General features: G+C 42.9%; 1 protein-coding gene across 1 annotated transcript; it reads left to right on the top strand.

Moving 5' to 3' along the window:
• The first annotated feature begins 14,555 nt into the window (after positions 1-14,555).
• cited4b (Cbp/p300-interacting transactivator, with Glu/Asp-rich carboxy-terminal domain, 4b) lies at positions 14,556-17,547 on the top strand. Its single transcript, XM_037785596.1, has 2 exons — positions 14,556-14,823; positions 15,781-17,547. The coding sequence occupies exon 2, from the start codon at positions 15,790-15,792 to the stop codon at positions 16,642-16,644; it is 855 nt and encodes a 284-aa protein (XP_037641524.1). The 5' UTR covers positions 14,556-14,823; positions 15,781-15,789; the 3' UTR covers positions 16,645-17,547.

Here is a 17,547-nt window from a genome sequence, read left to right as displayed (position 1 = left end):
TACATTATACTAGAAACCAAATCAACCTTGAACAAATAGTGTCGTCAAAGACAGCACTGCAAACAAACAGACATTTGTGAACTCGGCGCTTCAGATCGACTCACATAATAACACTCCATAATGAATGGAAATCACAGTTCAACTGTGACATAACAGGAGGGACAGCGAGTGTTTTTGTTGTCCCTGTTTGTGCACAGTTACAGTTCAGTTGCTTCTCATAACTACAGCTCTGTCTTTTGATTGATTTTGTAAAATAGCGGAGGAAAGAAGAACGCAAGTAAAAGATAAAACTGAAACGCAAAAAGCCACCAATTACGTACAAGTACTGATGAGAAGCAGGTGATGTTACACAGGGGATATATAAAATATAAAGACTCACATTCAACTCACTATCTTTGTATATTCACTCAAGAGTTCATCAGTGTGTTGATACATTAATTCCTAATTTAAAACAGTGGCTAAACAAGTTAATCGGGTGCCAACAATCAAGTCATTATGCACTGGTGTTGAAAAGGCAATTTAGAATGAAAAGGCTAAAGTGCAGTGAAGCGTACGGTACTGGGGAGTATAGCTGTAATAAAAGATGAGTCCAGCCAACAAACATGTGCAGTGAAATGTTATTTGGGTCATAAATCAGCCATTTTCCCTGTGCAAACACGACAGTTAAAATTGCTGCAGTAACACTGCCATAATCAGAGATTGCTAACAATGTACATTGAGGGTTTTTTCATGTTTGAAATGCATTTCCATATGTTTCAGGTAAACATCTTCAATAATAAATCCTCAGCATGCAGCTCAAACAGCCTTTACTCTACTTGCCAATGCACTGCATAAAAAGCGAAAGCTGTCTGTTATGCAACCGTTTGATAGCCCTATTTGAACACATGCAAAATTAAAGCATTCGTAACTGTATTTCTCAATGAGAAGAGTGCACTGGAGAATGTTTTTAACAGAGTTCACTTGTACTTGTTCCAGTCCCATGCTGTTTTCTCCCCTGACTAAACACCATGCAGCAGGGTGGAGGTCAAGACAGAGGCAGCAGATAAGAAGCACAGAGGAGAGGAGGGAGAATGGAGGAGGGAGAGGAGGGCGTACTCCCTGACCGCAGAGCACAATGTCTTATCTTGTCCTCTGTCCTCCCTGTCGTTATCTCCTGCACATGGACGTGGAGACTGTACACAGCTGTTTGCAGTTTGCAGAAACGGAACTAAGAATGTCATGTTTTATACAAATGAGTAACAGCCAGTCTGTTAAAAGGTACAATGTGTAAGATCTGGCTCGAATTTGAGTTTCAAAACATTCAAAAAATGGACTAACACTATCAACAAGAATGTGAAGAGGTTACAGTGTTGACGTTTTGTCAAAGACGTCTATGTATTGTGTTGCAGAGATATCTACTGAAATGAGCATGCAAACCAGCGAGCGCCGGCCCGTCCTGTCTTGTGATACCACTTGTACATCGAGAGGTGATAGTGAGTCAATGTAGCGTCAAGTCTGCCCGGAGGTGTTGAAAGTACAGGGTCTGTGTACGTTTTATAGTTTGTTTATTGGATCCAAAGTGGCAGAAACGGGAAAATGGCTCGTATTTTTGCCTTGTCCTCCCCGCCGCCGGGAGGCTACTTTGCCGGTAGAAGAGGAGGCGGCAGCTCTGGGATCCAGACCGTCACTTCAGCTCAAACCAGCGCTAGGAGTCTGATACCTGACCGGCCCGACTTCCCGTCCAATCAGCAAACTTTCTGTTGCTGTCGTACAGGTTAGACCCAGCGCTCCACCAGCCCGCTGTGACAAAGCGCAAATACGAGTTGATTTTTAATTTCTGCCACTTTGGATTTAATCCACTAAACAAATTATCAAAACCTAAACAGACAGCACAGCCCCCACTTAGTGGCAGTTAACACAATACAGGCCAACACCACACGTGACGATTATAAGATAGCGGTGTTATTTTGACCACCCCTTTAGAGTTTCAGCGGTTGAATTTTGCATATTCCTCCCCTGCTGTTAGTTAGTAGTTGGCTTTTTTAAAATATATATAACTGATGACTGCAAATTTAGATTGAATGGACTCAGTAGTAGAGGTGAAGTGCTGCCCCCATATCTGTCAGGAATTACACATTGCATCTTTAAGAAAATAACTGACACAAAGGTTAAAACTATATACCGTATGGCCAATAAATATTTGAGCATGCAGTGAAAAAACAAGATGTAACAGTAGCTCCAAATATTCCCTCTTAACCCCCAAAATGCAAATTGTGTGATTTGGTTTCAGCCAAGATGTAGTATGTTTTATTTTAAAAGTCAGATCCTACTGTACAGAATCAAAATAGACATAAATATTATGCAAAATAATCTATTTTAAGAGTAGCTCTAATGCCAGGCCAGAAAGTGGCACATGGAAATTAATTTGCACGTCCATACAAAATAGGTCGGGCAGGGAGTTTAGTGACACAGTTATTACTAGAGGTGCACTCAGTCGCTAACTCAACAATAATTTAAAGCAATTAAGCAAACTGACCCTGCTGAACTTAACCCCACATAATAATATAGTTAGCTAATGACGTGCTCCTTGCCTCTTTAGATATAACGTTAGGTTACTACTGTGGGTAGTAAGCTAGTTAGATAGGTATGCAAGCATTTGTAGCTTACATCAATGCTTCCTCCATTTTGACCTCTGCTCTCTCAAAGGTCAGCACTGTCAAGATGGCTTGCAATTGGTCAACGCTGCAAATTTGAGTTCACCAAATTTTAACTGCAAAAGCTCAGCGCCAGTTTGCCTCTGCTTCTTACTGCAAGAGTCTGTTGTATGTATAAATAGCCTAATAGTTCATTCATAACTGCACTACACATATTATATGCACTGGATTTCATATAAACAAACTGCTTGAACAGGTAACTGAGGTATTTATTAAATCAGCTTCCTTGCAGTGGATGGATATTGTTATGGATATATGACAGCGGCCTTTTGGTTTTTTACTCTGTATCCTCTGTTCTTGATTCATGGTTTCAAACAGCAATATCCAGGGATGAGCCTAGAGTGGATCTTGGATAAGCCTCTAGCCCTTGGCTTAGGTCCCCACCCCCATCTCTCTCTAGTGCTTGCTCTCCTTCTCTCTCTCTCTCAAACACACACACACACACACATACAGGGACTCCAAAAAACACTACAGACACTCTGCCAATTTAATAAAGAGAGACTTTGTCATGCGTATCTCTCCCACAGCTTCCTGGCCAGAGTGACAACAGTGTGGGTGAGTGGAAAAACAGGAAGAGGACAGGCAGACTATAGACAGCTCTAGCGGGCAGTGGATTGGCCCGTGTGTGTGTGTGTGTGTGTGTGTGTGTGTGTGTGTGTTTATGTTTGTGTGTCTGTGAGGAAGCCTGTGCGTGTGTATGTACAGCATATGTGTTAACCCGCTAACACATGTGCTCACCAGGACATTGCTCAACATTTTAGAAGCGATGATGGTGTAACACAGATAGGGCTTCCTGGTCAGGAAGGAGAACTAGCTGTTTCCTGGTGGGGACGTCTAGCTGTCAGCACCCGCCCGGGTACGAGCGGGATATGGCTGGCTCCACCATTAACAGACCTCATGATGGGAAGACCAGTGGACAAAGGCCACAGGGGGAGCTTCACCCTGGCACAGAGCTTTTGGGGGGAACTCAATAATGCATGATTTGTGTTTTCTTGGTAGTACAGCATGATTGCTCTCCTGAATGTCCCTCTGGAGGATGAATATCTCTGAAAATGTACAGATCTCTCAACTGTTATTGAATACACTCTAAAAGATACTGCCTTTTAGAGCTTGGCTGTACTTTTATCACCACCCCAGAGACCAAAGGTAGCCCTATTCTACCTTGTTTTTGAGTATATGAACACTGTATTTCTGCAATATTTTCCTTATTCACCCACACTTTCCCTCCTAATTATTTCGCCACTGTCAACGATGTTGTAACCAACTGCTTGAATACTAACTGTGTGTCCAAACAGATTTCTGCTGTGAGTGAGTCATTTGGTAAATATAGGGAATGACAGCACTGACTTTCAATTTGGGCTCAGCTGTTTAGCAGTCTAGTTGGAAACACACAAACACAATGACAGATGCACACATGCACACACACAGCTGTCAGTGGTGTGGGTGTTCAGAGAAGACATTTGAATTCTGCGGTGCACACACACACACACACACACACACACATGTACTGCACATGTAAGAGATGAAATTGCAGCATGCAAACATGGCATGACATGAAACCTTGGCGTGTAAATAGGTCATATCATAGGTTGCACGGCGTTCGAACTGCCTCAAGTGTTATTGCGCCGATGTATCAGTAGAGGAGACCTGCTTTAGCTCGACAACCAGAGAGGCTCCCCAGATGGTAAACAGAAAGATGAAATTATGCCCAGACCTATCCAGATTGTTGTTGTCCACAAAAGGCTGTTAGTTCCTGATGTTTTTGTGGGGCTGAGAACTACCTTACAGCTCACTGTCATATTTACACCTTGAGATTTATTTTGGAGAAGTGAAAAAAAAAAAGAAAAGCCCACCGCCAATCCCTCATGCCCAACACAGAGACATATCTGTTTACTGACGAGAGAGCAGACGGCAAGGCCGCAGGTATATGTGCATGCATGTGTGCGCGTGCATGGGTGTTATGTTTGTTTGTGGAGGGGGGGAAAAAGTGTCACCGGGTGCTTTAGCCCCGCCACAAACCCCGACTCCTCCTGACATCTGTGAGTCAATTAGCTGACTGAAGAGAAAACATCCCTGCCCCCTCTCTCTCTCTCTCTCTCTCTCTCTCTCTCTCTCCCACACCCTCCCCTTCCCTCCATGCATCCCTTCCTCCACCAAACAACTCCAACCAGCCAGTTAGGTAGCGTAGCATAGCAGCTCCTGTCTGCTCAGCCTGGTGTGAGGCACTGGGGGGAGGGGCGCTAGTCAGGGCCGGGGGGCGGGAGGGTAGTGGGGGTGATGAGGTTGGATGTCAAGAATGTGGCTCATGGTCTGCTCTTTTGTGTGTTTTGTGCAAGATGAATAGGCCCATGGCAGGCTGGGGTGCTAGCCGGGCCACAGTTCCCCGTTGACTTGTGTGTTAGAAAAGCCTGAAGGCCCTGGCCTGCCCCTCTTGAAATGAGACAGACGGATAATGAAGGCTGCTGGGTGAACAACTTAAACGCCCACTACATATAGACATAACTATTTCAATGTGTTATTCCCTCTATGGCTCATTCTTGTCTCAATATTGCGTATGGCTTCATTATCTCTCTCCTCTCCTGCCTATCTCTATCTCTCTGTCCATGCCTCCCAGAGCCCCCTATCAGGATAGTTATTGTTTGCTAAGCTGGTGTGGGGGCTGTTCTTTTTAGTGCCTGGTGCATCCCATATTCCCTTCCCCACTCGTCCCCAATGCCCTCCGTGTCCTCGGGCTACTGCTATGGAAATATGCTTCAGTCACATCGCTAATTATTTAAGAGTCGTCACCTCATTAACAGTGCTGGGAGATAATGAATGATTAATAGGTCATTCTTCACGTCGTCACTCTGTTCTCCTACTCTCTCCCACTCCCTCCTTCCATATATATAGCTACTTGTTTGTCAGGTTGTGCCGGCTCTTGTTGTCCACCCAGTCTGTGTTTGCCCCCCCCCTGCACTCCTGCATGTGCATGTTCATGGAGGTAACTGGGAACGTCATCAGTGGCTGGAAGGCAGGAAGTGCAGCGAAGGGGACATGATTAGTGTTTGTGTCGACAATGATCCCTCAGGCTAGTAAATGCTGGAGAGCGGTGTTGCTTGGAAATGCAGGCAGCGGGCTAGTGGTGCTGACTGTAAATGACTGACATTGCTTGGTAATGGGCCAAGAATGGATACATGAAACCAGGGGAGTCAACTCCAGTCCTATTTGTATAGCTTGCATTAAGTCAGCGTTGGGGTGTGTGAACACCTGCAGGCACTAACACTACTTATCATGTCTTTGCTATCATGATAAGTAAGCTGGGAATTCTCAGCTGGAGTGGGGAAGTTGTGTCAGTGGTTATCTAGTGCCTCAGACATCCCTTCATGGTCTCCACTTTCTCAGCTAACAGGAACCTTGCATTCCTCGAGTCATTATGACATCTCTTTTCCTACTACCACTGAAGGCCTCAGTATGCTTCGACAAAGTCACACGACATGTCATCTGACTGTGTCTAAAGGCAAAAGTGTTAATACCTATTCTGAATTGCCACACTTTGACTTGGGGGGTGAAAAGCCTGCTGACACAGAGAGGGGAGGGGTTGGACAATGCAGGATGAATGAAACAAAGGGGGATAACGGCGCATAATCAGACAGTTTCGCCTTGGAGGCAATCATGGTGATGTGCCGGGTTGTACAGAAGTAGTTGTGAGAAGAATGACAAAAGAAAGCTTGAGAAAGAGGTTGAAACCCCGCCCAAAGGCCCAGACACAACAAGCCGACAACAGAGAACTAGCGGCGACAAAGGACAACAGTTGCATCGCCTCACGTCGCCTTTGTTTTGGCCAAAAAGTTGCACTTGAACACACCGCAAAGACTACAGCTAATAAGATCTGCGCCTGCGTGAGAGGAAATAACTTTCAATACCAGCAGGTAGCGGTAGTCTGTATTCGTCATTCAGAAAGGGGAAAACGGATGACCGAGGACTGATGATATACAAGCAGTTGTTATGATACGTACATGAAACAAAACGCCTTTATCGACCATTGAACATGCTGAATTGTCCAAAAAGCCTCAGACAAGGGCAGACTAGTGCCAACGGTGCGGAACACACCGCTAAAACTAGGCCAACAGATGGACAGGCTGGTGTGTCAGGGCCCTTACTCATGCTCAATTTCAACTGCACGGTACAGCTCAGCTCGACTTGACTAGCCTTTGATACTATGTACTTTTATCAATTTTGTTTTCCACTGCAGATAGTACCCCCTCAATGTAGGCAGGATTTTAAGCTGACCGCCACAGCGACGCCACATGACACTACCGTGACATCATCTTCAACGTGACCCAAATATCGGCAACCAAACAGAGGAATGTCTGTACTTAATCAATTGACCACAGCGTGGGTTTGCGGTCCATTTTTAATAATCTGGGTCGAGTGAATAAAAACAATTGCTGTCGCTATTGATTGTAGTTTGGCTATTTAAAAATGGCTGGTTTGTGAAGGATGTTTTGACGATTCTAGTGACGATGCTCTCTATCCAATCAGTTGTCTGCAGTGTTTTAACTCAACCTTTAGTATCGGCTCAGCTTGCCTGTAACCTCGACCGAGGTGATACCAAAAAAAGTAGTGTGGTGGCAGTTTCTGTTAAAACAAGACACAAACCAACGTAACAACTTGTCTTTCAGTGAATTTAATAAAAAGGTATACATTAATAACTAAAGCATCTGCAGATGGACTCACGAGCACAGCCACCTGTTGTGGACTGTGGCAAGTGAGCCCCGAATACAAGTAGTCAGTATTTATACATTTAAAGCATAACATGAAGATAAGTGCAAAGAAGAAAAGAAGAGAAGGATAGAAAGTGTATCAATGCGTCAGCACACAGCAGACAACAGAGCATCACAAGACATAACAAGTATTCCAGCAATCTGTTGTTTGCAGTTACAGAGATCTAAAATGTCAGGTCACTGTCCTATGGTGACGAAGTTGAACATGTGAGGCCCTGAGATTATCTAAAGGTACAGTGTTAAACTGCAGATATGAAAATTGCCATTACAGTAGCTTTTGCCAAAACCAAAAAAGAACAGTTCCACTCGAGTCAAGCCGAGTTATGTTGAGTCCAGCCCAGTCGAGCCGTACCATGTAGTGGAAATGCAGCATAAGTGTGACACCTACGGTTGCAAAAAGAAGTCTGATTGTATAGAAGTCTATGAGAAAATGACCCTACTTCTCACTTGATTTATTACCTCAGTAAACATTGTAAACATGAGTTTATGGTCTCAATCTCTAGTTTCTAGTCTTCTTCAATACAGCATGATGTTCATTTAGTAGATTATGGTCCCATTTAGAGTCAAATGGACCATAAAGTAGGGTATGCTTTAGGGCGTGGCTACCTTGTGATTGATAGGTCGCTACCACGTCGTTGTCTAGTCTGGGTGTTGTCCGTGTTTTCATCTTAGAACTTTAACCCTTTCACAGCGCGTTTTCAGTTCATGAAAGTTAGTATTAACATTTTGGTCGCCTAAAAATGTCTTATTCAGCGTTGGGTTGTACTTAGCTCCACCCTCTCGTGTCGCTTTTGGTTGCAAAAAAAACGAAAGGACAACAGCCAAAAAACAAGATGGGGACGGCCAAAATGCCAACCTCGCAGCTTCAAAACCAAAGTCCACAAACCAATGGGTGACATCATGGTGACTACGTCCACTTCTTAAATTGAAAAGGAAATACTGTAAAGGACATAAGGTGTCGTATCCTGTACAGATTTTAAAGCCCCCTGAGGCAAATTTATGATTTGTGATTTTGGGCTGTACAAATAAAATTGACATGACTTAAATACAGTCTATATATCAACTCTCAGTGGAATCATATTGTGGCAATATAATGATACTTTAATATTTTACAGAAATGTGTAGTCCAAATCAATATATCAGAACAAGCTGTAATTAAACTAAAACAAAATACTAGTAATTGAATATTTAGTTTTACATGTGTGTGCTTTGTAATCAGCTACACTGAACATCAGTTTGATTATTTTGTAATTTTGCATACAATGACCATATGTTAATATACTGTATACAGATATTGGAAAAAAAATCTTATTAATACTGTGATACTGATTTCAATTTTATTGCCCTAGCCCAACAGGACTGGCCTAAATGTATCCACCTAAGACAAACTATGAGCCCATTCATACCAACTCTATTCTTGGATCTTCTTTATTTGTAGTTTGTTAGAGAACATGTAGAGATCAGGCCTTCTAGGGCTTTTCAAGTGGCACGAAATATGTGTGTAAAAACAAACCAATCAAGTGCATCGCCGTCAAACAGTGAGAGAGCAAAGCTGTTCTAAAGGGAAAAAAATGTTCACTTAACCTCACACGGAAGAATCTCAAAAGTTGGAAAAGCTGCTTTAATGTGGCCCGCTCCGACCGCCCCCCCACCCCACCAAATCACTACTTTCACTCAAGCCTCACCCCCACTTGTGGCCTCAGGTCCGTGAGTGGCAGTTACCAGGTTTCTCCCCCTCCCTCCCTTCCAAAGTCCCTCACCCACCACAGTATGTTTGAGTCAGACCCTCCCCCGTTAGCCTTGACTCAGGCTTATTGCTCTCTCTCAGCTGCTCGGCTGAACAGTGACTGTCGATTGGTGGTTGAGGCCGCGAAGGAAGCCTTGGGAGTATTTATAGAGACTCTCTCATTTACCAGAACAATAACAACCCTCCCCCACACCGAGAGAGAGAGAGAGAGAGAGAGAGAGAGGCAAACTGACTTTTGGTTTCACATCTCAGGGGAAATGTGCATACTAGGACACACTTTGTCCTGTTGAATAAGGTGACTGTCCACTCACGTTGATGCTGCGTAGCAATTATAACAGAATAGGTTGAAAGTGACTCATTCATGTCTTGAGTTTAGATTTAAAGCAAACTTCTGGGATGTCCATTTAAATTTTCTGTTTCAAGCGTTTAGGTAATTAATACGATAGCCTGGTTGACTCCTGTGAGTTAAAGAAAAGGCTTAAATTTATGCATTGGTACAATTAGAAGCAGCAGAAATAGTAGTATTTGATGGTAATACCAGCTATCCACTGATGCAAGCGAAACCAATTTATTTTAAGGAAGCGGCAGCACTTCCTGAGCAGCCATATGGCTTCACCTCTATAAACGCACATGTCTGTACCAGCCATACGGCTCTATACATTGCTAACATTGCCAGCAATTACTGGCGGAGATGCGGTGTTGGGAGGATTAGTCAGGTAGGTAGGGTTGAGTCAGCTGGTCTTAGTTGATGGTGACAGAGATTAAAGATGAATTAGGTGAACGGTTCAGTCTCCAATGGCAGATGATTACCGTAGCTCGTGGAGCTGCCCATCACTTTGTCCATCTAATTGAGTGTAGACACAGTATAAGCCACTCATCATCACAGCCTGCAGAACATAGAAAGTGGTACTACTGCAGCTGCACAGTTGCACGGAAAAGTGCATGAATGACAATAATGTAAAAGACATTAGGCGTGCAATAAGACAGCCTATCTTGATTTTCGTGTGTCATTTGTACGCCATGTAGTCTGTCCTGACTGCAATGTGAATAAAAAGTGTCAAAGACCGCTTATGGCAGGTGGGAGGGGACATTGATGGGTCCAACAAACACAGGACTTTCAACCAGGTGGTTTTGTAAGTTACATTAGTGACATTTGTGATGTGTTTTCTGTAGTTATGTTACATTGCTTCCTAAATATTTTACTTACTTAACGTACTTATTGTAAGGCCAACCATGATGCTTTTCTGAAACCTAACTAAGTTGTTTTGTTGCCTAAACCTAAACTGCGAACGTCACCGTAGTTTTGTACATATAATAGTTCTCATCATGCATATACATACTACAACCTGTTTACATTCAGTTTTCCCTTCGGAAATACTGTCATCAACTAAATTTCAAATTTACATTTACATTACTATTTATATTTATGTTAACTGCACTATTTTATGCCTTAGATTATAATTTTGCTTTGACATTTACTTGTGTGATTTCCCCTTTATATATACATATTTTATGAGCATTGTTGAAGGAACCTGAGACCAAAGATTTTTTATTGCCAATGACTGCTTTGCTAGAATTGGCAAATGACAAATAAAGAACCTTGAACCTTTTTATTGCGTGGCGTACAAATGACTCGTGAAACGTGGAATGCCGTTGAAAATGTTGTGTTATTTATGTGCATTCCTGTGAGATTGGGTTGTCTGCAGAGTGAGCTCGTTCAGCCACTAGCATGGGTTCAAACTAAGCAATATTACTACTTATAATACAATATAATAGGCACACAGGATTTGGTATAAATCACTGCTAGAAGTACTAATGTTGTCGTTAAAGGACTTTAGATGAGTTTCAGGTAGAGATGCTGTGCAGAAGGGTCCAACAGGGACTCACCAAACATAGTTGGTATGTTAACTTGCTGCCACATGGAAGAACTTGTTCCACCATTGTCTTGTTCTTTGGTTTTGGGTGTTAAGTTTCTATAAGCTTCTCCTCTACCAACTCACAGAACCAGGGATAAAGCTGGTAGTCAATGCATCATCCTGCTGGCAAAGCCTCTGTGCAGAACATCAGACTTCCACTCCACTACACTCCAGTGAGTGCCTTTGCTCCAGGGGGGCTCTCCACACACTCCAAGACCTTGTTGAGGAGCAATAAACATTGGCCTCAATATCTCTACAGACTGCTTGCTCCCTTGAAGTCTGACGTAGAGGGCCTGGAAGCGCCAGCTAGATCTTTTGAGATCTCTATGGTCATAACGTCGAGGGAAGGTTGCTGGAGGTCGTGCAATCGCCTCAGACATTGGGAATGCCTCGGCAGATGATGCACAGAGTAGGTTGAGTTGTACACAGTGTTCTGACAAAGCAGCTATTAGCTACGTTGTTGTCTGCCGTCACTAAACAAGAGTCAACGAGGAACACTGAGGCCTGTTACTACTAATTCTTTGGACCCTGTTTAGAGCGTGAAACCTGCGTGAAATCAACCGATCCTGCAGCAGCAGCATTTTTATTGCATGTTTTTACAGTGTGGCACAGGGGTGTATCCAAGCTGGGAATGGAAGCAACACTTCCAGCCTATTGGTCCTATAAACACAGTCACATGAACTCTCTCTCTCTCCATTGCCCTTTATCCCTGGAATAAAATCACACACACACGCATAGAAGTCAATAAACAGCTCAAGGCAATGTGGGCGGAGGCTCCCAAACCATAGACCATAGCCAGAGATGTGAAATGTACAGAAAAACAACCTATAAGGGACTACAGTGTACCCTTCCATCTAATTACAACAACCCAAGCCTGCTCAATGGATATAATTACAAAATGCATATCTTCCACTACAATCATGGCTGATTGCGGTTTCATGCAAATATCGTGGGTTTTAAAAAGACACAATGATGTGATTGGTGAGCTCCAGAAGGTTTGGACACATTGCCTACGCTCTCTAATGCAAATGACACCATTAGGCGCTTTTGGCCCTGGGATAAAAATAAAGACTGTTTTGATGCATTTTAAAAAGCTTGTTTGTCATACTGTCACAGACTGCAGTAACCTTGCACAGGAGATAGAAAAAGAGTGCTCATCACAGCATCAACAGAAACTTATGTTGATTGTGTGTTTTTCTTTTGGACTGACTGGCTGGGTGAGTTTCTCTCACATTGTACCCACACCTGGGAGTGGCTTATTAACACTAGCTTAAAGTGGCCGGACAATGTCAAACAATGACAAACGCCTGCCAGCGGTCGCCCATCTATAGTTGAATTCCCAGGACAATAGATTGGCTCGCTCTCCCAAAGTGGTTCCATTCATTTGCAATTGCAGGCAAGAGGTCGTTGTCCTGAAGTGGGCAATCAAGAGGCGTGTGCATCTGCAGAGTGGAGGCACACACATGCACAGAAACATACACACATGCACGCCTGCATCCACAGTCCATACACGTAAAACCAGGCGAACACACATCCGTGCACACAGCAGTAGTTACACCGCCGCTGCAGCTAGTGTGGCCTAGAATAGCACGCAGGCTACATTCCTCTGCCCTCCCTCCGCTCGCCGAGGCGAACACACAGCAGACTGGTGGGTCACATGGACCAACGGTGATCTTGTAGATGAAGTGTTCATGCACATACCAGGGCAACACTCTCGCTGCACACACACACACAGGCCAAATAGATAAGTGAGTGCAGACAAGTTGCGAACATGAATTTCTACACTAATGTTATGCAGTCTGATGCAGATGCTGCTGACTCCTACATACATGCATAAAAAAAACAAATATATCAATAATATTCCTATCTATCTATCGATCAATCTTTGCCAAAGCAAGTTTAAAATAAAAACAAAAATATACAAACAATAGGTAAAGATCCACTAAAACAAAGAAATTTGTATGCAGAGCTGTGTAACGTTGCAATTTTATGATAAAATATATAAATAAAAATAGGTTAAGTTTAACTTAAAAATACAAACAGAAAAATTTAATTTTGCTGTTATATATACAGTATATACAGATAAATTAAGTCAACTTTAAAAATATAAAAATGTAAACACTGCAGTTAAAAAATATAAAATCAACTAAGTGAGAACTGTGTAAACACTGCAACATTTTTAAGAAATGTATTTAGAGGTATGTGTTCTGTATATGTATATCTATCTATCTATCTATCTATCTATCTAATTCAATTCAAAATAGCTATATTGGCATGAGAAACCTATGTTTACATTGCCAAATGTACATACAATAAGTAAAGATCCACTACAATAAAGAAATGGGTAAACAGAGCTGTGCAACGTTGCAACATTGTGATAAAATATATAAATAAAAATAGGAAAAGTTTATTTTTGCTCATATAAAAGCTCAGAAAAATTTAGAAATCAAAAATTATAAATACAAATAAGTGAGAACTGTGTAAACACTGCATATGTACTGTACATGCATATCAAAATATTATTAATACAAGAAAGAAAGAAGGAGTTGGGAGAAGGTTATTTAAATTGGCTCCTGCGTGTGTCACAGCTCTCCAACAGCCCTTTTCTCTCTTTCTACGCCCAAGTTTACTTTGCTCTCATACAGTATACTGTATGTACAAGTAAAGCTAACTTAAGATAAAAAATAACAGAAACAAATTATAAATGCAAATAAGTGAGAACTGTGTAAACACTGCAACATTTTTTGAAGAACTGTATTTTAAGGTATGTGTTCTGTATGTACTATACGTATATCTATCTATCCTATCTATCTATCTATCTATCTATCTATCTATCTATCTATCTATCAAAGCAAGTGTGAAATAAAAACAAAAATGTATATACTAAAAAAAAATTGTATAACGGTGCAACATAGTGATAAAATATATAAATGAAAATAGGTATTAAAAAAATGGAAAAATGTAGACATTGTAGTTAAAAAATATATAATAAATTATATACATATATATTTAATATTATAACTGAAAATAAGTAAAGTTTACTTTGCTCTTATACAGTTGAAGGTATGTACAAGTACAGTTAACTTAAGATAAAAAGAAACAGAAAAATGTAGAAATCACAGTCAAAAATGATAAATACTGTGTAAACATTAAGAATTGTATTCAAAGGTATGTGTTCTGTATATGCACTGTACATGCATATCTATCTATCATGAATAAAAACTTGTATTGTCATTATTCAACCACAGCAGCAGCAGCTACTACTTATGAAGACAAACAAGATAAAGATAAAGAAAGAAAGAAGAGTGGAGAGGAGGTTATTGAAATTGGCTCCTGTGTGTGTCACAGCTCTCCAACAGCAGCCCCTCTCTCTTTCTACGCCCATGCACAATTCTATTAAGTAGGGCCAATAGGAACAAAGAAGAGGCAGGAACCGAGGCTCCACCTCTCCACCGACTGCCTTCCTCTGAGCTTTTTAGATGTACATAATCCCTGAGTTGACCCAGAAAATAGGCAGTCGTTTCAAGATCTGATGCGGCAGTCTTTGTGCTCCACCGTCCTCCTTCAGCTCGAGCATGAAGCGTAACCCTGAGGAATACACACTGTAAGATTGAAGAGGAGCTTCGCCTTTTGCAGGAGGGGAGAACTGTTCAAATAGACGAAGCAAAGTCGCGCAACTTTGTGAGAAACGTAGCGGATACGTGGTAAGTGTTAGCGGATTGATTTGTTGGAGGAATCGGGTTTTTTTCTTCAGTGTGTGTGGTGGTCTTTCTGCTGCTGCTGCTCCATTGTTTGCATCCTCCTTGTTTCAAATGGATAATGTTATTCTACAGTGGAAGATGATTCAATGCAAAACATTTAAACAAATCGGTGCAAAGTGATTGGTGGTGGAGGTGAGGGGGGGGGGGAAGCCTTTTGTTGGGTTTGATGCCTTGTTAGAAAATGTGGTGATTCAGCTGTTGTGTGGAGAGATGTTGCATGATGTCAGTGTTCTTTGTTGCAACCTTACGTGCGTAAAATGTAACCGATTTTTTTTTTTTCCCCCCTCTCTGCCTCAGCTGACATAGATGCAACATAAAATGGGATTTATTTAAGCAATGCATTTAATGCGATGCACGCATTTTTCCTCCCTTTTTTTTTTAGTCGATCCTCGTCGTGCATGAATTATCTAGCTGCTGGAGGAAAAAAAAAAAAAAATGTACCCAAACAATGTATGTTTTAACCTGTAATTCCGACCTGGGCGTTCATTCCCTTTTTTGGCACAAAGAGGAGGGGAGGTTTTTTGTAGGGAAGACTAAACATGCCAGTAAAGATGTTCAGTGGTCGCCCCCCCCCAAAAAAAAGGCAAAACAACCTTGCAGATATTTCTATTTATTTGCCCTGGAAGGAAGCGTTTTGGTGGTTTAACTTGGAGGTGTGACATTACAAGGAAAATGATTTTCTATGAAGGTGAATTGTGTGGTCACTTATAAGAGAAGTCAAATGGGTATGACCCACATCATTGCTTTCACACATGGAACTATTGACACCATTATTGTGCATCTTAGTGGTTTAAATGGACAGCTCTACATATGCCATGTCAGTCTTGATCCAGCTTTCCCAAACATCTCGTCTGCCCCGTGCGATGTTCTAACAAGCGTCTCCTCTTCTTGTTCGTATAGACAGGAGGCATGGCAGACCATCTGATGATGCCCATGAATCACAGCTCAGCGGGCGCCAGTCTCCACGGTTACAGGATGGGCATGAATGGCGGCCTGCAGGCGGGTCACCAGCAGCATGCCAACCAGCAGGGCATGCGGGCGCTGCCCAACGGCCAGATGATGCACTACGGCGGCGTCCAGGCCAACATGGAGACCGCCATGAGGCAGCGGCAGGCCATGGTGGGCGGACCTATGAACGGACAGCTGAACGGGGCCCAGATGGGTCACCACCAGATGACCTCTGGGAACATGATGTATAACGGGCAGCCCCAGCAGCAGCAGCAGCAGCAGCAGCATCACCCTCAGCAGCAGCAGCAGCAGCAGCATCACATGCACCCACAGCAGCAGCACCAACAGCAGCAGCAGCACCAGCAACAAGCCCAGCACCCGCAGCAGCAGCAGCAAGCCCAGCACCCGCAGCAGCAGCAGCAGCAGCAGCAAGCCCAGCACGCGCAGCAGCAACAACAGTTCATGAACGGAGGGTTAACGTCCCAGCAGCTCATGGCCAGCATGCAGCTGCAAAAACTCAACACCCAGTACCACGGACATCCACTGGGGCCTATGGGTGGGAACCACATGGGGGCCACGACCCAGTACCGCATGAACCCGGCCCAGCTGGCGAGCATGCAGCACATGGCCGGGCCGGCCCTGGCCCTGAACGGCATGGACGCGGACATGATTGACGAGGAGGTTCTGACCTCGCTGGTCATGGAGCTGGGCCTGGATCGGGTCCAGGAGCTGCCAGAACTCTTCCTGGGCCAGAATGAGTTTGACTTCATCTCAGACTTTGTCAGCAAACAGCAGCCCAGCACCGTTAGTTGCTGAGAGGACCTGATTTGGTGAATGGGGCACAAATGGAGACATAAGAATTGTCCAGGGTGGATGAAGAGTGCTCATCTCTTCACTTTTTATTTAGTGAGCACCTCCCTGTACGACTAAGCCCCGGTTGCGGCGCCCGGGTGTACAGAAGAGAACTCTGGATATCCACAGGGAACACACAGTCTCACATGTGCTAGTGGCCAGAGGACGGCTGGCTTTTCAAGGCCGAGCTCCACCTCTCCCATTTCCTGGACATGAATGTAATAAAGAAATGCTGAAATTCTTAAAAGCCACTCTGAACAATGCTATGACACTGTGTAGCCTCCTAGCCTGGACTCCATGACAGTTTACCAGTTAAAAAGGTGTATTTATTTATTCCTATCTGAGAAAACTGATATAAAGAACAACCACCTTCTCCATTTTTTGGGAACCAAGTGGTTTTAATGATTTTTTTTTTTTTCTGAGAGTAGGATGGGGGAGAAAATTTAAATTAAGTTCTCTGCTCATGATTTTTTTTTTTTTCTCATTCTATTTGGCCTAGTATTTAAATAAGCTCAGATGACAAGGTCATCCAAAAGAGAGCCTGGATTTTCTATCATAAGTCAGACGCGATAGATCTCATTTGAATGGGAGCCTCATCCAGCTTTTAAAAACGGTTCACTTTTGTTAAAGTGCTGCCTTTTTAGATGTGATGTTCTCAAAAAAAAAACCTACTGCTTTTACTGTATGAAGCTGTATAACTCCAACATGTCCACACTGTTGTGTTCTATTGGAGATGTAGAACCGCCTTAATCGCGCAGATTCTTATTTATTGGTTGTTTATATTGTCCCCTTTTTTGTGGTCAAGATGGGGGGATGGTCTTTGTGAAGGGGGTTTTGAGGATCAATAAAGATGGCCTGGATAGAAAT

The sequence above is a fragment of the Sebastes umbrosus genome, chromosome 11 (genome assembly GCF_015220745.1).
Source record: "Sebastes umbrosus isolate fSebUmb1 chromosome 11, fSebUmb1.pri, whole genome shotgun sequence".
NCBI lineage: Eukaryota > Metazoa > Chordata > Actinopteri > Perciformes > Sebastidae > Sebastes > Sebastes umbrosus.
Note: the sequence above shows the minus strand (reverse complement) of the source record. Positions and strands in the feature narration are given on the sequence as shown.

Bases quoted from the DNA above. Each gene is read 5' to 3' on its own strand.
- cited4b (XM_037785596.1), top strand. From the start codon at position 15,790: ATGGCAGACCATCTGATGATGCCCATGAATCACAGCTCAGCGGGCGCC.